The sequence below is a fragment of the Carettochelys insculpta genome, chromosome 9, assembly GCF_033958435.1.
Source record: "Carettochelys insculpta isolate YL-2023 chromosome 9, ASM3395843v1, whole genome shotgun sequence".
NCBI classification, from domain to species: Eukaryota; Metazoa; Chordata; order Testudines; family Carettochelyidae; genus Carettochelys; species Carettochelys insculpta.
This window is the reverse complement of record NC_134145.1, coordinates 15,115,288-15,138,934: the sequence shown is the minus strand read 5'-3', so window position 1 is coordinate 15,138,934 and position 23,647 is coordinate 15,115,288. Positions and strand designations below refer to the sequence as shown.

General features: G+C 44.8%; 1 protein-coding gene across 6 annotated transcripts in view; it reads left to right on the top strand.

Annotated features, from left to right (window-relative positions):
* OMA1 (OMA1 zinc metallopeptidase) overlaps positions 1-23,647 on the top strand; it is a 170,027-nt gene that overhangs the window by 10,602 nt on the left and 135,778 nt on the right. For 5 of the 6 annotated variants that reach the window (XM_075003236.1, XM_075003235.1, XM_075003230.1 and 2 more), the window contains exons 7-8: positions 7,428-7,502; positions 17,279-17,428. In XM_075003236.1, coding sequence (XP_074859337.1) covers positions 7,428-7,502; positions 17,279-17,428 — 225 coding nt within the window. Of the gene's footprint in view, positions 1-7,427; positions 7,503-17,278; positions 17,429-21,166; positions 21,266-23,647 lie in introns of all 6 variants that reach the window. The other variant, XM_075003234.1, reaches the window with a different exon arrangement.

Genomic DNA, 23,647 nt, shown 5'->3' with positions numbered 1-23,647 from the left:
TATTTCAAAATAGAGACTCCACACACAATACAGCCTATTTCAGATTACAGCCCCTGGAAGCACCATAGTTTATTTCCAAATAGCCCCTATTCCCTGTCTTCCGGGGAAAAAAAAACTACAAGAACAGCCCAAACTGATCCTTTCCAAGTAAATCAAAGCAAATGCCTCAGGGAAGGAGAGGGCACTTCATTCCCAAAGTGCGCTTTCTTACAGTCTAGATTGTGAAGTGATAGCTGCATCTACGCTAGCTCACTGTTTTGAAGTAGCATGTCGTGTCTACACACGCTGCATGCTACTTTGAAGTTGTTGGTAGGTGCCGAGACGTCAAAATCGCTATCCCAATGAGAAAATAGGAACAGGCACTATTCCTCATAGAATGAGATTTACTCATTCTTGCTCCCCATTACATGAAGCACCTCCTCCTCGCTCGAGAGCCCCAGCAGGTTGTGGAGCTCAGCCTCTGTCTAAGAGGGGCCACGCTTCTTGCCTCCCTGGCTGGAGCCTGGGGAGCCCTAGGACCACTCACCTTGCTGCCTGGTTGCCATCCTGCTCCGTGGGCTGCTGGGCGTCACGCTGAGGTGTGCAGGGGCACCTCGTGTGCTGGCTCTTGTCTGTACATTCTCAGCTTCTTGCCACAGGGTTCCTGAGTCTGTGTGGGTTTAAGAGCCACTGTGTGCACAGACCATAGAGCCCTGCAGGGACTGGGCAGCACGTCTCCACCTAGCAGCTAATTGTCGCCATATCGGACTCCACTAAGTCAAAGTAGCAGGACGCAGAGGTTCTACACGTGTCATTTTCGACATTGGACATCGAAGTAGCGCCTATTCCTATTCTCTCATTTGGATAGCAGTTTTGATGCCTCCGCGCCTAATATTGATTTCAACTTTGAAGTAGCACACAGCATGTGTAGATGCAACGCGCGCTACTTCAAAGTAGTGGGCTAGCATAAACGCAGCTATTGTCTCAGGCTTTTTGTGTTATCTGTCACTTCCATATCTAGGCTGTAAGAAAGTCCGCTTTGGGAATGAACTGCCCTCTCCTTCCCTGAAGCATTTGCTTTGATGTACTTGGAAAGGATCAGTTTGGGTTGTTTTGTAGTATTTTTCCCAAAAGCCTTCATAAAAACCATAAGTCAACGTATGTATTAAACCTATATGTTTTAAAGCTTTTTGGAGGTAGATTGGTTCAGGAGAGGTGCAGACACTAACAATAATCCAGAGGTGCCCTTCAGTTTACGTCTCAGTTAAAATTCAGGAACGTTTAGTTCCCTAATCTTACCTAGAGTTGCTGAATAAAACAGGACTAACAGTACTGCTTTGATTAAAAAAGTGACCAGGTTAGCTTGGAATGTACAATTTGCTAGGCCCTCTTCCTTGCTGCTGTTCTCTAGAGCTGTCTACTAGTACACGAAATGTCAAAATGTGTCCCTCTGTCGAAAGAGTAGGAGGAGCGTCTACACACACAACACCGTCTTTTGAAAGAAAATGGAGAGACTGGGGTGCAGATGTTGAAATCCGAACCTCGATCCTGTATGAGGAAGGTCGTGTCCTTTCGAAAAACTATATTGACAGAGTGTACATGTAGATGATCCACATCCTGCTTTTTTTGAAAGAGAGGTCTGCCATGGTGCTGGTCAGCTGGAGCGTGGGGCTGCTCCTGCTGGCAGCAGCAGGGCTCTATGAACCCTGTATTCACTGCCTTAAAGCAGCATGCACACAGGAACCCTGTGGCAGGAAACTCAGAGTGTGCTGGGAGCAGCCAAGCAGGAGCTCCAGCTGCGTGCTCTGGGTGAAGTTGGGGAGAAGCAGCAGTCCACGATGGCCAGCACACAACCCCCCATGTGAGCCCCAAGGCCCCCCTCCAGCCCCTTGCATGCCTCCCAGGGTTCTGGGGTGGAGGGAGGAAACAAAGGGCTCCCTCCTGGACAGAGCGGGAGCTGCGGGACCTCTTGGGCCTTTGGAAAGAGGAGGAGGCCCTCTATGAGATGGGCGTCAAGTGGCGAAACAGCACATTATTCGCCGGCCTGGCCCAGGGCCTCCTGACGAGGGGCCACCCAGACCGTATTGCCAAGCAAGTACACGTGAAAGTAAAAACATCAGCAGGGCTATGCCCAGGAACAGGCCAGCTGCTCTGGGGCAGCTCAAGCTACCTGCTCCTACTTCTGGGAACTCCAGGGCAGCCTGGGGCCCCAGGACAGCTCCCCACCCCCGCCGGTCCTGGATACATCTGCGGACGAGCCGCAGCCAGAGGCAGAGGAGCAGGATGGACCAGGGACCCAGGAGGCGGACGTGACCACCAAGTGGTCAAGCAAGGAGGGGAACCTCATGATCTACATCCCCTCCCGCTAGTCCAGTTGGGCAACTGGGAGCTGGGCAGCCCCTGACATTGCCGAGGGACCCTCTGGTACGTACGTGGCAGGGCACGCACCCCGTGTGGGGGTGGGGGGCAACACACTAGCAAGCCAGCCGGACACAGGACCAGTGGTCTTGGGCCGCACACATGCTGGCCGCTGTGGTACACGGCACCCCTTGGCAGCCTACTGGCGATAGCCAGCATGTTCCCCTAGTGGATAGTGCTGTGAGCCACACGCGGGACGTTGGCCAGTCAGAGCTGGTCAGCACTGGGGGACCATGCATCGCGGGCTGGGAAGGCCCGCCTGTCTGAGGAGCCCCTTGGCTCCTGTGCCGTCGCATGGGATCCCCAGCCCGTGGCAGCGAGGGAGCGGGTGCCTGGAGGAGGAGCGGCTCATGGCCAGACCTCCCCAGGCTTTAGTATGTTACCAACATGGTATCTCTCTCTCTCTCTCCATACAGCTGCACCATCTGTGGGCTGGGAGAGCCCAGCACTGTCTCTGGTCCCTGAGACACACCCAGCGGATGTTGTGGGAGGCCTGGCCCCACCCCATGCTGCTTGCCATCGGGGCTGAAGCCAGAAAGCCCCGCACTGGGCAGAGGAGGACCCAGCGAGCTGGTGCCAGGACAAGGTGGCTGAATGGCGCCCGCAGCTTGCGGAGGCCGAGCTGGAGTGGTGGAGGGCAGCATCGGCGAAGATGCTGAACACCTTGGAAGGCATCAGCACAATGCTTCAGGACCATGTGGCCAATGTGGCCCTCCTGGTCACCCCCACCCCCCGGCTGTCCCACTTGCCAAGCCTGCTCCCACCCCTGCAACCCCTCCCCCAGCCTTACCTGCTGTTGCTCCCCGCCCCCTCCCCATCCCACCAGGGACCCCACACACAGGGAGGCAGGGGATCCTGGGACCAATGGGGCTCGCAGCCCATCACCCCAGCTGTGACATGAGTCCCCCCGGCCCTCTCCAGGCTAGGTGCTCCCTCCACACCATCTGTCCCCCCCACCTGAACATAGTTACATGTAATGTCTAGTTGTTCATAGATGTTTATTTTCCATATGCGCCATCATGCTGTGCTTCTCGGGGAGGGATGGTGGTGGCGGATGTGCAGGTGTGGTGCTGGGGAGCGCCAGGGTGGTGGTGATGGTGGCAGGGATGGTGGGTAGCAGAAGTGTGTGGGGGGTGGATGATGATGATCAGAGACAGGCATCTTCAAAGGCCTGCCTGAGGGCCTCCCTAATATGGAGGTCATCCTGGTGGCCCTGGCAGATAGGGGTGGCACCCAGCTGCTCGTAGCCCATTCTGGCCGCATTGCCCCACCATACACATAGGCATCCTTCTTGTCCTCCACAGTGTTGTGGAGGATGCAACAGGTGCCTGCCACCTGGGGAACGTTGAGGACCCGGACCTCAAACCTCGTGTTAAGGCATCTCCGCTGTCCCTTAAGGTGCCTGAAGGCTCGCTCTACGTCGTTGCGGGTGTGGTTGAGGCACTGGTTGAATGCCTCTGGGTGGAGTTGAGGTGGCCCGTGTAGCATGCAGGAGCCATGGCTGGAGGGAGTAGGCCGTGTCTGCAGTCATGCAGAGTGGCATGGTGACGTCCTCCCAACAGGATCTGCTGCTCAGCAATGAATGTGCTGGCCCCCATGCACTGGTAGAGCCTGGAGTTCTGGGAGATCTGGGCGTCGTGGGTGTGGATGTCCCAGCTCATGTAGATGTTTGTGAATCAGCCCCGAGTGTCCACCAGGGCCTCAAGGACTGCTGAATGGTAGCCCTTCCTGTTGAGCTACTGGCTGGTGCTTTGTGCCTGGTGCGGATGGGGATGCGTGTGCCATCCGATGTGCCAAAGCAGTTTGGGAAGCCCAGGTCCTTGAACCCCATGACAGCGGTATCCGGATTCCCCAGGCGGACGATCCTGTACAACAGCATTGTGTTGATGGCTCTGATGACGTGTGAGGGGGAGGGAGACATGCTCCCCTGAGGGCATGATGGGCCACCCCCCCCCCTCGCCCCTAGCCTACCCCCTCCCAGCCTGCTGCCTGGCCTCTGCAGCCAGGGGTTTTCCTCACCCTGGCCCCCCTGCCTGTTGGAAGTGTGTGACTGGGGCCTGCATTACCTCCATAAGTACACCCCTGGCGGTGACCTTGTTGACCCGGCACTGTTATTCCCATGGACTGGTAAGAGTCCAGGGTGGCCAGTTTCCAGATGGCAATCAAGACCCCTTTCTCCAGGGTGAGAGCGGGCCATATACAGCTGTCCTGGTGCCGGAGTGCGCAGATGAGCTAGTGGCAGATCCCATCGCAGGTCTGCCTCGACATGCAGAAGTTCCGCAGCCACCTCTCATCATTCCATTCCCCCAGCACCAGGTGCTCCCACCAGCTGGTGCTACTGGGTGGGTCCAGAGGCGCTGGGTCACCTGGGTGGGGGAAACCTGGAAGTGTCCTGAGCAGGGGGACCACTCAGCCACCTGAGTAGATGAGAAGGCAGGAGCAGCTGCAATGACAGTGCAGAACACTGACAGTAGTGTCTCCAGGATGAGGGTGCGCTCCTGCAGGAGCTTCTGCTGTGCCTCCATCCTGGAGCATGAGTGGGCTCTGCTGGGTTTAGAGACAGCTGGGCAACACTCAGCTCATGGAGGGTGGAGGCAAGGGGCCCTTTAAGGGAGTGGCTAGCTGTGGTCCCGGAGGGGCTTATTGGCCATGAGACTCCACCTGCAGCATTTTCTGCCTCCTTTCTTTCGAAGGAGAGCTTGGAGCCCTGTGGACGCTCCCTTTAGAGAGACTGCGGTGGGACTTTGAAAGGGTGGATCGACCCATTGATTTGCTAGTAGTGTGTGGTCGCGCCCTTCGACAACCACTATTTCGACCTGTACACGTCGAGTTTTGCCTTTTCGAATGGGTGCTCCTGTGTAGACCCAGCTTTAGAGAGGTAACTACCAGAACTCTTCTGTCGTAATCCGAGGCTTTCCAGCTCATGCTCCACTAACGAAGGACTTGAAAGAATCTTCCAATAAACACATGTTCCCTCTCCCTAATTGGCATTTCCCAATTGATACTCAACCCAGAAATAGATGACGTAATGCCTAGAGGATCGGAGCAAAGTTCACTCAAAACAGCAACCTGCTTCATCAGGGCGTATAAATCTTTGCTATAACCTATTTTGCTAGCACAAAACTGTCTACATCTTCATTAGGTGTATATTCTGATAGGAAGTTGTATAACTAGATCTTCACCTGACAAAAGCAGTGTTTGTCTTTGTGCAATGCTCTTTATGTCTCTAGGGTTAATGGAGTGGGAGCAGGCCCGAATAAGACCTTAATCTGTTGGATTTCTCAAAGAGCATTACTCCCTGTGTTGGGAGTATAATCATGAAGAGGGAGTGATCTTTTGTTGTTTATACTGTTTCTGGATGTTGTGGACTGTCTTGTTCACCACACCATACATACACTCAGGTCAGTTGCACCAGGCTTAAAGACAGAGACAATTTAAAAATCCTGGAAAATATTACCTACTGAGGTTGCAAGCAAAGGTAATCTTTAATTTAAAGAGGAGTTTGTTTCCTCTTTGTGTGGAATTTCCACCTATCCACAAGGGAGAGAAAACATTTTTAAACAGACAAATGTCACTGTAAAACCACAATACTGATGGAGTGGTGGGGAGGGGCATAGCATGCTTGGCTAGTGCCTGACCTGCCTTTATTTCTCTTTCTAAGGCAACATCTACCCTTGCAGAGTTTTTGTGTTGACAGTTTCACTTTTGATAGGGAGCAAGTTGTTTTTTTTTTAAAAAGAAAAAAAAGGGCTGGTTTGTGTACTCACTTAGGCTATATATATATATATATATATATATATATATATATATATATATATATATATATATATATATATATATATAGACTATGGGGATTTTTTGACATCTTCCAACAAAAACTTCATTCGATAGATTGCAAACAAACTGCCAAGCGGATCATGAGCGATCTGCTCTGTCGACAGCAGCTGGACTGCCCGCCCTCTCTCAACAAAATGACCAACCAGAAGCACAGCAGCCAGAGCTGCCCAGGGTCCTGGAAGCCCTGTCTGTCCATCTGGCTCTCAACAGAGGCTCCCCTGGAACGTCCAGACCAGTCTTCTGTCAACAGAGGCATTGTGCCTTGTGGGGAATGGGATAAGACTATTGACAAAAGTGCTGCATTCTGTCAGTCGTCTGTTGACAGAACACCTAGGGAATCTGGACGCTCCCTGGTTTTGTTGACAAAACCCTCTAGTGTAGACATAGTCTTAGGGTCACAGGCATTAAGTAAAAGAAAAGTTCTGGTTTGTGTACTCAGTTAGGGTCATAGGCAACACTTCATTGCTGATGAGAGCAGCACCCTGACGTCAGCTGTCCCATAGTACAGGTGCCATGGGAAAGGGAGTGTGATCACAAGGCATCCCAGGTCTCTGCCCCCTCTCTTCTCAAACACTGGTCAGCTGTAATAGCTCAGCATTGCTGTGAGCAGGGGAATTTTTTGCTCTGTAGAGCAACCTTTGTCACCTGACCAAGTATTATGTTGTAGAACTGGAAGGGACCTTTAGAGGTCCTCAAGTCCAGTCCCCTGCACTCACAGCAGGACCTCTTCCCATCCCTGACAGATTTTTCTTTTAATCTAGCCTACCCCAGGTCCCTGAGGGGCCCCCTCAAGGGCTGAGCTCACAACCCTGTGTTTACAAGGCCAATGCACTAACCACTGAGCTATTCCACTTCAAATAGTAAGTGTAGACAAATTGACTAGCCTTTCATTGATGGTGTCCCTTAAACTGCTTTTAGAATGAAGAAAGGAATGAAGAAGTGAATTTCCTTCTTTTCCTTGAGAAATGTATATGCAAGTGTCCCAGCTGAATACATGGTTTCAGTCCTGATCGAGGAAAATATTATGCTAGACAAGGACTAAAACTGCTCCCTAGTAATAAGTAATTAATATAATGATGAACCTCAACCAGCTTGTCTAATGCACAGGTTATAAAAATATACAAAATGTTAATGGTGAATAAATTGGTGAAAATAAGAATTCTGATCAAGTCTTTGACATGTTTCTCTTTTAGCTTGTGTTTGATAGGGCATATAACAGAACATTGGAAACTGAAGCTGATAAAGTTGGACTTCAGTTTGCTGCAAAGGTAACCAAAATTGATTCTTAATAGTCAAATATTTTTGTCTATTTAATTGTTGAAATAAGTTATGTCAAATAACAATTCATGGACAGGTAAATTTTAATTTTGCAATCATGAAATCCCCCAGATTTTAGTCGAATAGAGGTTCTTCGATATTAAGGAAAAACTTAATAGTTTACCATTCAGTTGGGAAATAAAAGTGCATTTTGTTGAAATGTGTAGTAACATTGGAGTTCATACAATTATGTCACTGACTTACTCTTATGGAGCTTGGCTTTCACCTATTTATCATAGGTTAAATACATGAAAAATATCTGTCAATACAGTAAACCCTCGAAATGCGCAGTTTTGAGTTGCACTTAACTCACTAATGCAAAATCCTCCTCCCCCCAGCCCTGGCTCAACCGTCCTCCAGGCTGCTCTGGTTCAAACCCCCCTCCTCCTGCCAGCCCCGTGATCTGGCTCACCCCCCAGCCCCTCACGCAGCCCCAATTTAACCCCACATCCCCCTCCATGGCCTGGCTCGCTACCCCTCACAAGTGTCTCATGGTTACCACCCATTCACGGCTCCAGTTCACCCGCTGCACCCGGCTCTGGCTCACCCCCGCTGTCCCTGGTTCAAACCCCCGCCTGCTCACCACCCAAGCATGGCTCTGGCTCACCACTCTCCCCACCCCTCCACATTGGTTCAGATCCTTCTGGTTCTGGTTCAACCCCCCTGCCCTTGTTCAAACCCACCATGTGTGGCCCCAGTTTAACCATCTGCTGCAGCGTGGCTCACCACCCCTGGCCCTTGTTCAACTCCCCCTGCCCATGGCCCTGATTCAAACCCACTGTGGCCTGGCTTACTGCCCCGTGCAGCCTGGTTCACCACCAGAGCATGGCTCTGGCTCACCCTCCCTCGCATGGCTCTAGCTCAACCCTGCCCCCCTTGCAGCACTAACTCACCCCAGGTTTAACCCCTCTCCAACTGCCCCCAACCCAGGACTTACCGTCCAAAAGTCACTCCACGTGCTCCTGCTGCTGCCCTGGCTGCAGAACATGTTTCACCAGGGAAAAATGCCCCCCACCTTAAACAAAATTTGAGTTACACGAGAGCATGTGGGAACACAACTCTTGTGTGAATTGAGGCACTACTATGTAAGTTAGAAACTCAGTCCGTTAGCTTTTGATATATTTCACTTTGTGTCTATGTGATACAAGAAATACTGAATATTAGTAAAGCAATCTGTAGTGCACTTGAGTTTCAGCATATCATTATCGGAGTAGATACTATAAATAAGCAAGAGTGGTTTTAAATTTTTCTTTATGGTGATAGATTGTATTTACTAGAGCCATGGTAGCTAGTAATTATGGTGTATATAATGCATTCTAACTTAAACTTGAGACCAGTGCTTCTATTTGGTGTCAAGATTTAAAATAAGTGTAGTCATGTTGTTTCAGTAGTGTCAGATTATGCATAAATCACTTTTAATAGATCAGCTGCTTAATATGTGCAAGAGATGGGTTTCATGCTTCTATGTGGAATTTAAATTTTCTGACCCCTTTTTAAGATGAGTCTTTGGTGTTCTCTGTAAAGTACTCAAAGTTAATTTCATTATTTGGCTACCAGTTCACCCTTTTATCCTTTGAGGGATTTACTTAACAAATTAAACAAATTAAGCAAGATCTTTCAGCTTTTACCTGTTCCATTACAGTGTTTTTTGAAATCTTGTCAGATAACTATGTGAACAGCACCATCTAGTGCCAATACAACGTAGTGAAAGAATATTTTATTTTTTTTGCAGTTTGGCTGTTTTAAAGTTTCTGTCATTATGGCCATGTCTACACTAGCCAAAAACTTCGAAATGGCCATGCAAATGGCCATTTCGAAGTTTACTAATGAAGCGCTGAAATACATATTCAGTGCCTCATTAGCATGCGGGCGGCCGCGGCACTTCGAAATTGGCACGGCTCGTCCAGACGGGGCTCCTTTTCGAAAGGATCCTGCCTACTTCGAAGTCTCCTTATTCCTATGAGCAGATGGGAATAAAGGGACTTCGAAGTAGGCAGGGTCCTTTCGAAAAGGAGCCCTGTCTGGATGAGCCGCGCCAATTTCGAAGTGCCGTGGCTGCCCGCATGCTAATGAGGCACTGAATATGTATTTCAGCGCTTCATAAGTAAACTTCGAAATGGCCATTTGCATGGCCATTTCGAAGTTTTGGGCTGGGGTAGACACGGCCTCTAAGTTTAAATAATGGACTTATTTTTTTATGGTTGTAATTAGACTTCTATGTATGCCTTTAATGGGTTACAGGAAGGACATAGGTCCTAGAAATATACTCGGGGGTCAAAAAACAAGCAGCCAGATAGTGAGTCCTGATCTTAATCCTTCTGCCTCATTAGCGGCATGTCCTTTTGACACTAACCTGAGAAGACTTACTACACACATACCTCTACACACATACCTCACAATCACACGTGATTATGGTCTCTAAAGAGTAATTCTCCTAATTAAATAGATTACTTGCTTCTCAACTCTTTCCTTTGTGTTCTGACCACAAATCCATCTCTAATGAAAATACTAATATTCCAAAGATTTGAGCAACTTTCAGTATAATTTTGTTTCTGACGTATTTGAAAGGAAGATGCTGTAGTAAGTGCCTTACAAACACTAGTAAAGCAAAGATCCTTAGCACCCTCACTTATTGATGGGGAAAACTGACACACCCAGATGAAAGCAGCTTTCCCAAAATAGTACTGTAAATATGTGGTTGTCATGAGTAGAATCCAATCCTAGTTTCTACTTTTGTTTTTGAACCACTAAGATATGCTTTCTTAGCCCCTAATATTGAAAACAGAGTCATACACAGGTAATTTTTCTAACGTTAGTGTTAAAAGCAAATGTGCTTATCACAGGAGCAGGAATTAAGAGTGTCTATGTCATTGTTTGTACAGACATGCACACTTCTAGTATCATGTGATTATGGTCGCCAGAGAATATTTCCTTAATTAAATAGCTTGTTATCTTGCACTTGGACTCTCTGACCTTAATTGTGACCACTAATACATCTTTAATAAAAATATTATTCCAAATCTTGAGCAGTTTATTGCAAACTTTAATTTAAAAATTAAAAATTTAAATTAAAAATAGAGATACACAACTGCTCCTTTTTATGTGAATGTATAGGAGGGGAATGCAAGTATGTATCGTGTGTCGTGAAGGACTCCAGTCTTAATGTTTACTATTAGATATCTCAGGCATGCTGGTGTTACATTCCTACTGCATGTCCATATGGGAAGAGGAGTTCTTCCAGCTGTATATAGCATTAGTTTTTACTTCTGGTAGGTTACATGAGATCTTATCTTCACTGAATTTCAGCACAGTGACTTGTTGAGAAAACAGAAAATTTTAGATAATATCATACCACAACCATCTTTACATTTAGACACCTGAAAATATTTATAGTGTGGTTGAGTCCCAAATTTGCTAGGTGCTGTACAAACATATAGGAAGATGTGTTCACTGTTCCAAAGACATTACAATCTAAAGGACTAAAAATATGAAAAGGAATGGGAGTGAGGGAGGTGGTCCAGGATTGCATACATATATATTATTATAACAGGGTAGAAAAACAAATACTATTGTAAAATATGGTACCCAAATAAGAGGTTTTATTGTCATGAGGTTTGAATGACTTTTATAATGAGCTTATGGTTTCCACACTCATGAGAAAATTGATCATCCCAAATCCATTCTAATAATACTCCTGTGCTGAACACCACATGCTCTCTCATATTGTATTATCAGGGTCTGCTGGCTATGCAGTTATGTTTGTTTACTTTTCTTTAGCCACGTATAAAACACTAATATAAGCAGGCTTCCTGACCTTAGCATTCTGTCTTCATTTAATAAGCCTTTTCTGACTCATTTTGCCATTGTACCTCTGCCCTCATAGTTCACATTGTGACTAGAGGTCTTTTTTGGTATTATCTTTGTGCAATACAGTGGATGGTGGTGGTCCTATTAAAACTGTTCAGAGCTCAGTGTTTCCCCAAAGGAGAAAACTGTATGGGATTGAGGGAGAGCAGGAACAGTTGATGTAATCACCCTCTCTTTCACTAGCCAGGATCTCAACAACACCGTTACAAGCATGACTCACCTGCCATCACACTTCAGAAGGCATATAATTCCTATGACCTCAATCTTCTGTTCTTTGTCTAATTTGAAGGTCTTGGGTGGAGAAAGCGAAAACTCCCTAATGTAAAATAAATAAAAAGTACCAACGTAGAAAACACCTTAAATACTGAGCTTTACTATAAATAGTTCACTAAGACAATTGTCACTTCTGTTTTAAGACCATTGCTCCATACAGCATGTTCAGATATGGTTTTCTAGTACCGCTTATATTTATACTTTTAACATACTGATATGCTATATGTGCACCAGATTTGCTGGCTGTTGAGACCTAAGACTGAACATAAACATAATTTTTTTCATGAGGCTTTTTATTATAGTTGAAGTTTCTGGGCATTGTGATATCGCTATAAATAATACATTTCCTTGCTTTAATTTTTTGTGGAGTATTTTCTGGTAACTCTTTTTCCATCCCTTCTATACTGAAACTGTTATCATAGTTCCTTCATTGTCATCATACTGCTGTGTAAAGTATTCCCAAGGTCAGGTGCTTAAACCAGATGGCATTTCTTTCACTTACATAATTATCCTCCTTACACATGTGCATACATTTCCTGTATCATTTGCAGTGTTGTCAGTTGTATTCACCTTGTTTCTCATACAGTCATTACAAACAAACAAAATACGATTCCCAAGTTTGTAGGAAAAATAATCCCTTCATTTTCCATAGTGTGTGGCATTCATCTTTCTCTGAAGTATGAAAATTTACTCAGCTGCCACTTAGGCTGTTTACTAAATTTTAGAATATGTAACAAATTACACCACTGATGCAGCAATGGCTCTGCTTATTGAGGCATTTTAAATTTGCCCAATCATAATTTGAGACAAACGTCTGCCCCTTATGTTATAAACAATTCAATCTGCCATCTAGACTGCTGTGACAGATGTGGCTGGTTTTTGTTTTGGCTTTTTTACTACTTTGCTTGATGAATCTTAGCCTTCTGCACTTCATCATTGGCATACCTCTTGGATGCTCTTTCAGTGATGTGGGGAATAAAAATATTTAGCATGGTCTAGTTGGATATGGCAGGTTACCTGTACTCAAGAGTTATTCCTATTGTGACAAGCACCAGAACTAGCACAGCAGAAGCTCCTCTGAGTAGAAAGACAAAAAATAGGGTATTACACACTTTTTTTGCTGCACTGCAGAAATTCTCCTATCTCTGAAGTTTTCTTCAAGAGCATTCTGATGGTTGCTGTATTCACAAGTATGGAGGGGGAGAAAAACAACCTTCTCTCTGTAGATTTGTGTAAATCTTTGAGTGTGATTAATTTGTTCTTCTAAGGTGCTATGTGTACCAACTGTTACTAAAAGGAAAAAAAGAGTGCTGAGCTGTTTCTGGTAAATTAAATCAAAATTAAATATTGAGTATCTTCTTATTCTGAGTAACCATTTTTCTGCTGGTTTCCTTTTTCATTAGCTCTGTACTTTAGGAGTAATTCTATCAAAGTCAAGGAGGTACACAAATGTGAGCGAAGTACTGGGCTAGTTTTGTCCGTGAAGCACATCAGTCTTCACTACTGAGAGACTTAACTCATCTTTTCTGTAACTGGTGTGTTTTGTTTTGTTTTGTTTTTTTCCCCCTTGAGGTTAACATCGGGGCTGAATCTGGCTCACTAAGCATGACTTGACATGCTAACCTGTCCATTTTCTGGATCTAGTAAAATAGTTTAAGGGGAAAAAAATTCAAGCTTTTTTTTTTTTTTTTTGTTCTTGTACATGTATCATAACTATACCATAAAATCTTGAGTACTGTGTGCAGTTCTTTTTACCCCATCTCTAAAAAAGATATACTGTATTAGAATTGGAGAAGGTGTGGAGAAGGGCAACAAAAATGATAAGGGGTATGAAGTAACTTCTGTAGGAAGAATGATTAAAGACTGGGACTGTTCAGCCTGGAAAGGAGATGACTAAGAAGTGGATATGATAGACGTCTATAAAATCTTGACTGGTGTGGAGAAAGTGAATAAGGAAATATTGTTTTCTCATTCACATAACACAAAAAACAGGGATTAACCAATGAAATCAATAGGCGGCAGGTTTACAAGAAATGAAAGGAAGTACTTCATGTAGCACACAGTCAACCTGTGGAACTGTTGGCCAGGAATTATAGGAAGGCCGAACTTATAAAATGGTTCAAAAAAGAACTGAATGGGTGCATCTACACTCGCATTCCTCTTTCAAAAGAGGCATGCAAATGAGGGAAATAAAAATGCAAATTAGGTGCATATTTGCATATCTGGCACTTCATCTACATATTCTTATTTCAAAATAGCTTCTTTCGAAAAAAGAAAACCAGTGTAGATGCTGCTCTTTTCGAAAGTAAAACCCATCTTCGAAAGAATCCTTCTTCCCTTTATTTAATGGGAAGGATTCTTTCGAAGATGGGGTTTACTTTCAAAAGAGCAGTGTCTACACTGGTTTTCTTCTTTCGAAAGAAGAATAGGCAAGTGAGGTGCCAAATATGCACCTCCTTTGCATTTTTGATTTCCCTTATTTGCATACCTCTTTCGAAAGAGGAATGCAAGTGTAGACATGCCCAATAAGTTCATGGAGGTGAGGTCCATCAATGATTATTAGCCAATGTGATTAAAGATACAGTCTCTGTTTTGCTGGAAGCTGCGAATGGACAACAGGAGATTAATCGCTTGATTGCCTATTTTGTTCATTCTCTCTGAAGCATCTCGTATAGACCAGTGTGGGAAGATAGGATCCTGAGCTAGATGCACCACTGCTGTTCAAGTGCTTGCTCATATCTATTTGAGTTAGGTGTATGCATGCTGCAAGCATGAACTGTCAAAGTTTTACCCTAGCTGCTGCCCTTCATGTGGGCTGTGGAGCCCCCTGGAGTGGTGCTGGTGCATAACCCTATATATATCCCTGTTAACCCATATACCTGGATGACTGGCTCCTGTGGCGTCACTCATTCCGTCAGGTGCTGACTGAGGTGACTGTCACCAGAGAAGCTCTGGACATGCTAGGTCTCATTGCTTTACCCAGCAAAGTCCTCGTTAATACTGACTCAACATACAGAGTTTATTGGGGCAGTCTTTGATGCTGTCCAGGCAAAGGCATTTCTTCCCGACCATCACTTTCAGGTTCTTGCCCAACTGCTACGCTCCCTGTCCAAGCGGTCACTGTGGTCTGGACCTTCCTTTGCCTGCTAGGCCACATGGAGGCATACATGTATGTAGTCCCATTCACCAGGGTGCATCTTTGCCCTCTTCAAGTGAAGTTGACTTCAGCATATTGTCCCAGCTGGGACAGCATGGACGTGGTTGTCACAGTGCCACAACATGTCTTATACACCTGTTGGTGGCTAAGTCCCTGGCACATGCTGATCAGCATTCCTTTTCATGTCCTCAGCCTACTGTGTCTCTCGTCATAGATGCATCCGCTGTGAACTGGGTGGGCCCATCTGTGGCATCTCATAACTCCTTTGCTGATGACATCAGCTGAGTAATCTGTCCACATCAGCATGCGTGAGCTTCCAGACATTCACCTCACTTGCCTGGCCTACCTACCTCATCTCTGCAACTGCTGTGTAGCAGTCCTGACAGACAACACCACGGCCACGTACTATATCAGCGGTCTCTGCTCAGAGTCACTGATCCTGTGGGAACTTTGCATAGCCTGCTCTTTTAACCTGGAGGCTTCCTATCCCTTGGGGGTCCAAAAACAGCTGGCAGGTTGCTTCAGTCAACAGTTCCTCGCTCACAAGAGGTTAATGCATGTGAACGTCCTCCAGTCTGTCTTCCAAAAGTAGAGCTTTCCCTGGCTGGACCTCTTCCTGTCCTGGAGCAACTACAACTGTCTCCAGTTCTGCTCCTGCGAGGGTCTCAGCCCCAGATCCTTAGCAGACATGTTACTCGTACCGTGGAACTCAGGGCTGCTCTGTGCCTCCCCCCACCCCTCTTTTGCACAAGGTGCTCCTCCAGGTTTGTAGGGGCCAGGTGGACATTATTCTGATAGCACTAGTACCCCATGCTGATGGAGCTCTTGGTCCTTCTGCTCATTCTTCTTCCCAGGCTTCCCTACCTCATCACACACAACCAAGGTCACCTCTGCCACCTGGACCTTTGCTCCCTTCATTTCATGGCATGGCGGCTTCATGGTTAAACCCTGTTGAGCAGACATGCTCAGAGCAAGTGTGGCAGGTCCTCCTGCTCAGCCACAAGCTGTCTACATGGCACTTGTACCTGGCTGAGTGGACACACTTTTCCAGCTGGTGTCATCAGCACAACTTCTTACCTGTTTCTGCCTGTGCCCTGCAGGTACTGGACTACCTTGTTTCCCTGAAGCAGCAAGGCCTTGCTGCTGCTGCTTCTCAAGGTCCACGTGGCGGCCATCTCAGCCCCCCATCCAGGAGAGGGCAGGAGATTTGTTTTTGTTACTTTCTCAAGGGTATGACCCACCTCCACCCCCTGGCCCACCACTCAGTTCCACCCTGGGACCTTAATCTGGTGCTCCAAGTGCTTATGGCACCCCCCTCCCCCTTTTGAACCTCTGCCATGTGTTCGCTTCTCTACCTCTCCTGGAAAGTGGCATTTGTGGTGGCCATCACATCTGTCAGAGGGGTGACTGAGGTCCGGGCCCTCATGTCTGAGCATGTCTGATACATGGTGTTCCATATGGACAGGGTTCAACTCTGCCTCACCCTGCTTTCCTACTGAAAGTAGTCTCTGTCTTCCATACTAGCCAGGACATTTTTCTTCCTGTTTTCTATCCTAAACCTCACAGCTTCCCATGGGAACAGCAGCTGCAGTCTCTCAATGTGAGGCAGGCGCTTACCTTCTACATTGAGCAAACCAAGCCCTTCTGCAAGACCTCACAGCTTTTCTGGCTGTTGCTGATCGCATGAAGGGACGATTGGTTTCATTACAGCACATCTCTTCCTGGATCACATTCCCTATACAGGCATGCTACGACCTCACTAAGGTTACCCCAGTGCCTGTTAGGGCACACTCTACGCTAGGTTAGGCTTCTCAACTGCCTTCCTAGCTCACGTGCCTCTCCAAGAAATCTGTCAAGCTGCAATGTGGTCCTCTGTACACACTTTTATTTTTCACTATGCTATTGTGCAGCAGTCTAGACAGGGCACAGACTTCGGGGCCACTGTCCTTGAGTCAGTCATGCATTGACTCTGGCCACCTGGAATTGGCTTGGGAATTACGTAACTCAAATATATATGAGGAAGCACTTGAGCAAGAAAAAATGTTGCTCGCTCACCACTGTAACTGTTGTTCTTCGAGATGTGTTGCTCGTATCTATTTGAAACCCACCCTCCTTTCTTCACTGTCAGAGTAGCTGGCAAGAAGGATCTGAGGGGTGGTCAAGTTTGCGGAGTCATATATAGAGCTGTGCACCAATGCCACTCCAGAGAGCTCCACAGTTGACCTGATGGGTAACAGGTAGGGTAAAACTTTCTGACTAGTCATGCATGCAGTGCACACACGCTTAACCTTAATAGGTATGAGCAACATATCTCGAAGAACAACAGTGAGTAACCATTTTTCCTTATGTTCAAAGAAGCTTTAGAGATTTTCAGTTTAAAATTTGTTTCTGAGATTTAAAGTACAGTGATATTTCCTGTTTTATTGTTAGGCCTGTGTGGATGTAAGAGCAAGCACTGTGTTTTGGCAGCAGATGGAATTAGCAGAGGTCATTCAAGGGCAGCGTAAATTACCAGAATGGCTCTCCACACACCCTTCTCATGAAAACAGAGCTGAACGCTTGGACCGGCTTATACCAGAGGTGAGCAGAGAATGTTGTGAGAAGTGTGTCTTTTTCCCCCGCAGAAGGTTGTTAGAACGATAGTTTAGTGTTGATTTATGAGCTAATTTCATAGTGCCACATTTATCTTGCCCTTTTTCCTTGCAGAAACATTCCATTATAAAATAGTAACCTGCTCAGGGCTTCCATTATGTGAAGAAAAATTAAAGCAGCATCGGTAAAGTGTAATTACTCTTTAGGCTTCCCAGGTATCCTTAGATGAAACATTCCTTAAGACTAAGATTTAAGATTCTTGTTTTTGTTAATGGCTTTTCCTTTTTTAAACATAGGCTTGATAAAGTAATGTAGACCTTCTGTGACCTGTACCTCTGCTGGAAATGAGAGGTCACACTGGTACCCTAAGGCTTTGTGTACACTCTAGACCTTACAACAGCACAGCTGTATTTCTGCAGCTGTGGTGCTGTAAAGTTTCCTATATAACCCCCTCTGACATCTGGAGAGTGGGCTCCTGCTGTCATAATTAAATCCACCCTTGAAGAGTGGCATTAGCTTTGTCAATGGGAGAGTGTTTCTCATCAGCATGGCCCTGTCCACACCAGCTTTTTGTCAGTGAAACTTTGGGGATATGTTTTTTCACACTGCTGATTGATAAAAGTTTTATTGATAAACATGGAAGTGCAGGCAAAGTTAGAGTTCTCTATTTTCCAGTTCTTTTTAGCTACAAGCCGTAGGGCATAGGTTACCACACACAGGAAGACGTGCTTCCCCTTTTTGTTACTGAAGGGGGCATGAACAGCTTTGCCTTAGAGGGATATCAGATTCCCAGCAAAAGGTTCTTTAATATCTGTCACAATCATGGGTTTTGTGAGATTTTGAAGCCTGCTTTTGTTCTCTTTAGCTGTTCCATTGCATTTGAAAGCCAGTTCTACCCCACTGTAAGGGAATGCAGCTAATTCTCTCAATTGCTCATCCATCTGGAGTCTGCTTTTTGTTCTTTCTTACAAATGTACTCTAATAGGAATGCCAAGTAGGTAACTACTTACAGATCTTCTTAATTTGCTCAGTTACCCAGCCACTGGTGGCTGAAGCAGAAAGCCTATATTATCCAAGGGTTAGCATTATATTTGAAACATTTCTATTCTGAGTAATCGAGGCTTGTTGCATTATCAGATGGTCCCCTTTCTTCAGGAATAAAATATAGATAATTACAGAGGCCAGTTCTTTAAGATAAGTAAAGGCTTTCTCTGTCTGCTGTTACCCTTCACAGCACCAAATCTATTCCAATCACTACTTCTTTTTCCAACAAAATTAGCTGCTTTTTGAAACTTACTACTTCATCCCAAAACAAGTGGTTGCTGCATATTTTGTACCTCTAGATAGGCATCAATTGCAGTCTTTCCCAGCTGCCAAGCTCTGACTGCTGGAGATTGATTAGGATGGAGATTGTAAAAATACTCTGTTTCCATAGAACTTTCAGAAGAAGAAGGTGCTCATCCAATTAAAAAAAGTGTAATTAATATGCTAAATGGTGTCATAAGCCAAAATAGTGGTTTTGGGTGGGAGACTGAAGACTGTTTTTCAGAATAACCTGTGCAAGAAATCCCCTGCTTCCCCAAAAATAACTGGTCTTATGTAAGCTGTGAGCACATTTTAATAGGGGTGCTATAAAATCCTATCACAGTAGCTGAAGTGCAAAATGAAGATGTGTACAGTGTTCTTGGATCTCTTGTTATAGTTAGATCAGTAACAAAAGAATAGAGACCGTGGTTTTTATACACGTACCAGCTGACTTGCAGGGCAGCAGTGAATTTTTGCTTGGTCTGGTGCAAGACATTAAATCTAAGAACAAAAAAGTTTTCTTATACCTTTGGAAAGCATTGGCATTCGTTTTATTAACACTACTTGATTTCTTGTAGCTTACTAGGTGAAGTAACAATTCTTCTTTCCCCAACCCCTGGAAAGAGCAGCCACCAACAGGTGGAGTGAGGGTGGTCTTCAAGTCATGTCTTCCAGTGTTACTTGAGGATGAGAAGCAGAATTTGCATTTCACCACAAACAGTCTTGGAGTAGGGTGGGGAAGAGGAGGAGTGAGGTCACTGTGCTATAAGTAAGAGTCTAGATACTAAGACAACTATTAGTGCAAACCGGCTGCATATAGACAGACAAAAGGAGCCATTAGAAATTGTTTTAAAATCTGTAAATAAATTTCATGGTAAAGTTTGTTTTTATATAATTAGAATTGTCTGTTGTGTTTAGGATACTTAGCCTATTCATAACATAAATGTTAGTAACTAGAATGCTTATGTGGAAAATTGGAACATTGATACACCAACTTTTTGACATGTGATAGTATTGCCATTTCAAAATGCTTTCACTTGATGATGCGCTGCAGCATTTTGAACTTTTGAGCATGATGGGATCAGTCCATTATAGCATCTTGTGCTATGATAAGGGAAGTTGATTGAAATGCAGAAGTACCATAACTCAATTTGAAAATTGCATCTGATATGTACAACTTCAAATACAAGCATTCAGAACCTATAACAGTGTTTTATTTACTATTAACTTTAATTTCAAACTAATAAAATTGGAAGCTTGATTCTGCATCACAGACATAGGTGTTCTAAATTATGGTGAAAAACTTGCCAAATATCCATTATATTTGTCTTTTTATTTTGAGCTTTCATGCTGCCCAGAGTGCTAGGAGATGGGGATGACTCTTTGAGGGATATATAATTCTGTGCATCTCCCCCTCCCCCACATCCACTTCTGAGTCTCTTGAGTTTAGCAAAATCAGAATGGGAATGAATTAGTGACTCATGGTTATGAATTTGTAATTATATAATGTTCTCAACTATTGCAAACGGATTACATGAACTTAAAGCTAAACCTGAAGTAAAAGAAAAATGTATAAGCCCTGTGTATATACTGTGCAAGCAGTATTCTTTTCTAGAATTTAATTTTGCCTGTGACATGAGGTAATGGCAAATATTTCACTAGCTATTATAATTGTATTGGCTTCTAAAATGTATGAAGTTAACAAGCTTGACAGTATCATTTTCTAAACGAGAGAGAGAGAGACTACTTAGGCCTGGCATACACTCGAGTGTCTACTTCAGACCCAGAACAAATAGACTTTTACTAGAGAATTTATCGTGGAGTAATTGACAGTTTTAGAAAACACATTAGAAAAAATGTTACTTTTTTTCACCCATCTCCCCTGGAATATCTTATCCCACTGTGAGTCATAACCTTTCTGTCTGATGACAATGCTAAAGGACCTTGGACACGTTGTCCTGCAGCTTTCCTCTTTAAAGGGGGTAGTTACAGTCATGGAGCTGGCATGTAATAGCTTACATATATACAGCTAAACAGCATGGTTATTGAGGGAAACTGTATTACCACTGGGCTAATTGAATGTTTACTATACACTTAGAATGCTTTTATTTCACAAGGACTGTTGTCAGAGAGTGACCCCAGAAAAGAACACACACATGCTTCCTTGTCCCCCACGGACACTGGGCAAAGCTATCAGTTTTGTGGATCTTACATTCTGCCTCTAACAAATTACATGCCGTATTTTGCCAGGACTGTGAACTAGGGGCATGCCGACTCAGCCCACAAGAGGCAAGCATCTCAGGATGGTCATAGATTCAGACTAGCAGGGCGCCTGCTAGTGCTGTAAAAATAACAGTTGGCAGTGCTTTAGTGTTGCAACTTGACTCTCAAACATCCTCCCTTTTCCATTCATATGTCAAGCTTCAGACCAACTGCAACTTCAGAGTGCCCTCTTTGAGTACTAGTGTGAGCCCACTAGCCTTAAACTGTTGACACAGGATGGAAGGCTCGTTCACAGAGGTAATTTAAACATAACCTAATAGATCAAAGAATTGTAATCATTTTAAAAGCTAATGTGGGGGGCAGGGACGGTAGGGGGATATTAAAAAAACTAAACAGCTCTTAAAGAACTCATGGGGAGAGGCTGACTGGGAGAATGGTTTGAATTCAGGGAATGACCCGTGCCAGTTGACCCCAGAGGTCTTGGTGATCTGTAGGAAACTAACCTTCCAGGATTCCCATGGAGAATGTGGTTAGGCACCTAGTCAGCTAGATATGTATGATCTGATTGTTTTAAGAACTGGTTTTCTTGGAAATTTATTTGTTCTAATAAATACTACTTTGCATTAAAAAGACTGTGTAAGATTATTGGGAACCATGCTCATTGCTTCTGCAGAGAGCAGAATTGCACATTCAGTATGTTAGTCAGGTCTTCTAAGGTAATCAGTTTGTGCCGGGGTGGGGGGGAAAAAGAGTGGTGTCTTCAAATGAAGGGCAGATCTTAAAATGGGAGAATGGTGTGTATGTATCCCAAGTGAAATAACGTCAGAGACCTGAGAGGTGGTGTGTTCAAAGAGGGCAGGCGTGGGAATGTCAGCTGCAGTAAGCCTAGGAACTTTGATCATAGTAACATGCCTTTAGACCCCACCATATTCCATGTGCTCCACAGAAGATTTAACCTGGCAGTAGTACCCTGGTTCTTGGTTCTATGTGTATTTGCTAGCATAAGACCAGGCCGTGAAACTTGTCCTTAACTTGGCAAGTTGTATGCATTTAATCAGGAATGTGGATGCTTTATCCTTGGAACTAAATTAACTGGACTGGATGTTGGAAATGGAGTTTCTTGAGAAACCCCAAATTATTTGAATTGAAGTTATAGTATGAAATTGAAGGTAGGCAATGGAATGTGTTGTCTTCTAGAAAGAATATGTTGTAGGCTTCTTCAACTAGTGGTACTACCACATTGAATGCATTATTGGTATTTAAAAAAATAGCAGGAGCTAAATGTGCTAACAGAAACGCCTATGCTAAATATGACCATCCAACTGTCATAACGGTCAACTTCATTTTGTTTTCTTTGGGCTATGAATTAGAAGGTTTAATCACATGCACCCCCCCCGATTCCTACAGCTGCATTGGGTAATAAAACAGATTTCCACAGCGCAAGAATATTACTCCCTAGCTACTGCATGTAACTCCTGATGCTGCAAACGCCAATATTTAGATAAGTAAACCCAAGGAAGGAAGTCATTACGTAGTCAAGGAAACCAGAGATTTAAAATTGTTAAATTTAATTTAAGAGGATTAGGTTGCCCCTTTTCGTGATACAATTTAAATCTTCATATTTTTACTTGCCTTGAATAATGCTGCTTGACATTAATGCAGCCTTGCAGCAGCTTATGTTTTGCAAGGGAACAAGAGAAAACTGTCTGTCTATAAAAACCAGTTTTGAAATTGATTGGTCAATGAAGCAGAATTAGGTTGAAATTGTGTGTGTATGGTAAAATTTGGTGAAAATTTAAATGATTAATTTGCAAAGCAACAAATGTTGAACTTAACTTTTTATTTAATAAAAATATTATACAGTAAACCTCTGAATTGAGCAATTGCGAGCTGCACTTACCTTGCGTTACCATGAGTTAAGCACAACTCGGAGCCGCTCTCTGGTTGTCTGTCCCTGGGTTCCCCCAGCTGGGAGAAGCTGCACCACTGCTGTCTGCCCAGCACAGCTTCTCCCTTCTGGGGAGAATCTGCACCTGACTCCCAGAATGGCAAGGAGCCAGGAACTAGGTGGCAGCCAGGAAACTGATCAGCATTGGTGCTGGCCAGTTTCCCAGCTCCTGTAAGCAGAGGGGAGCTGGGAGCCAGGCTGCTGTGTGGTTTTCAGCTCCCCACCTCACTGTGGGATTCAGGAAACTGACCAGTACCAGTGCTGGCCAGTTTCCTGTCTCCTGTGAGTGGCTCACAGCTCTCTGCTGCTTCCAGGAGACTGGAAACTGACCAACGCTACTGTGCTGGTCAGTTTCCTGGCTCCTGAGTTATGTGAAAATTCAGCTTATGTGGAGGTTGCCAAGAAAGCAACCTTTGCGTAAGCCGGGGGTCTAGAGTAACTAAGAGGAATCCTTGCAGCTTCAGTGCCAGAGTTTTGTTTGTGATGATTTAAATACTGTACTACCTTTCAACCAGAAACTATCAGATAGCATAGATGAGAAGCACTTGTCGTGTCTCCAGAACTTGCCTTTTTCTAAAGGCCAGCTGGAACTGTTAAATTCCATTTCTTTCTAAGCCAGTTCCAGAGATAAATTTATTGCACTAACAGGATTTTAGTTAGAAAAAACATGCCTTCAAAACCTCTTTGTAAAAAGAGTTATTACGGTGAACTCTGCTTTCCTTTTAAAAACC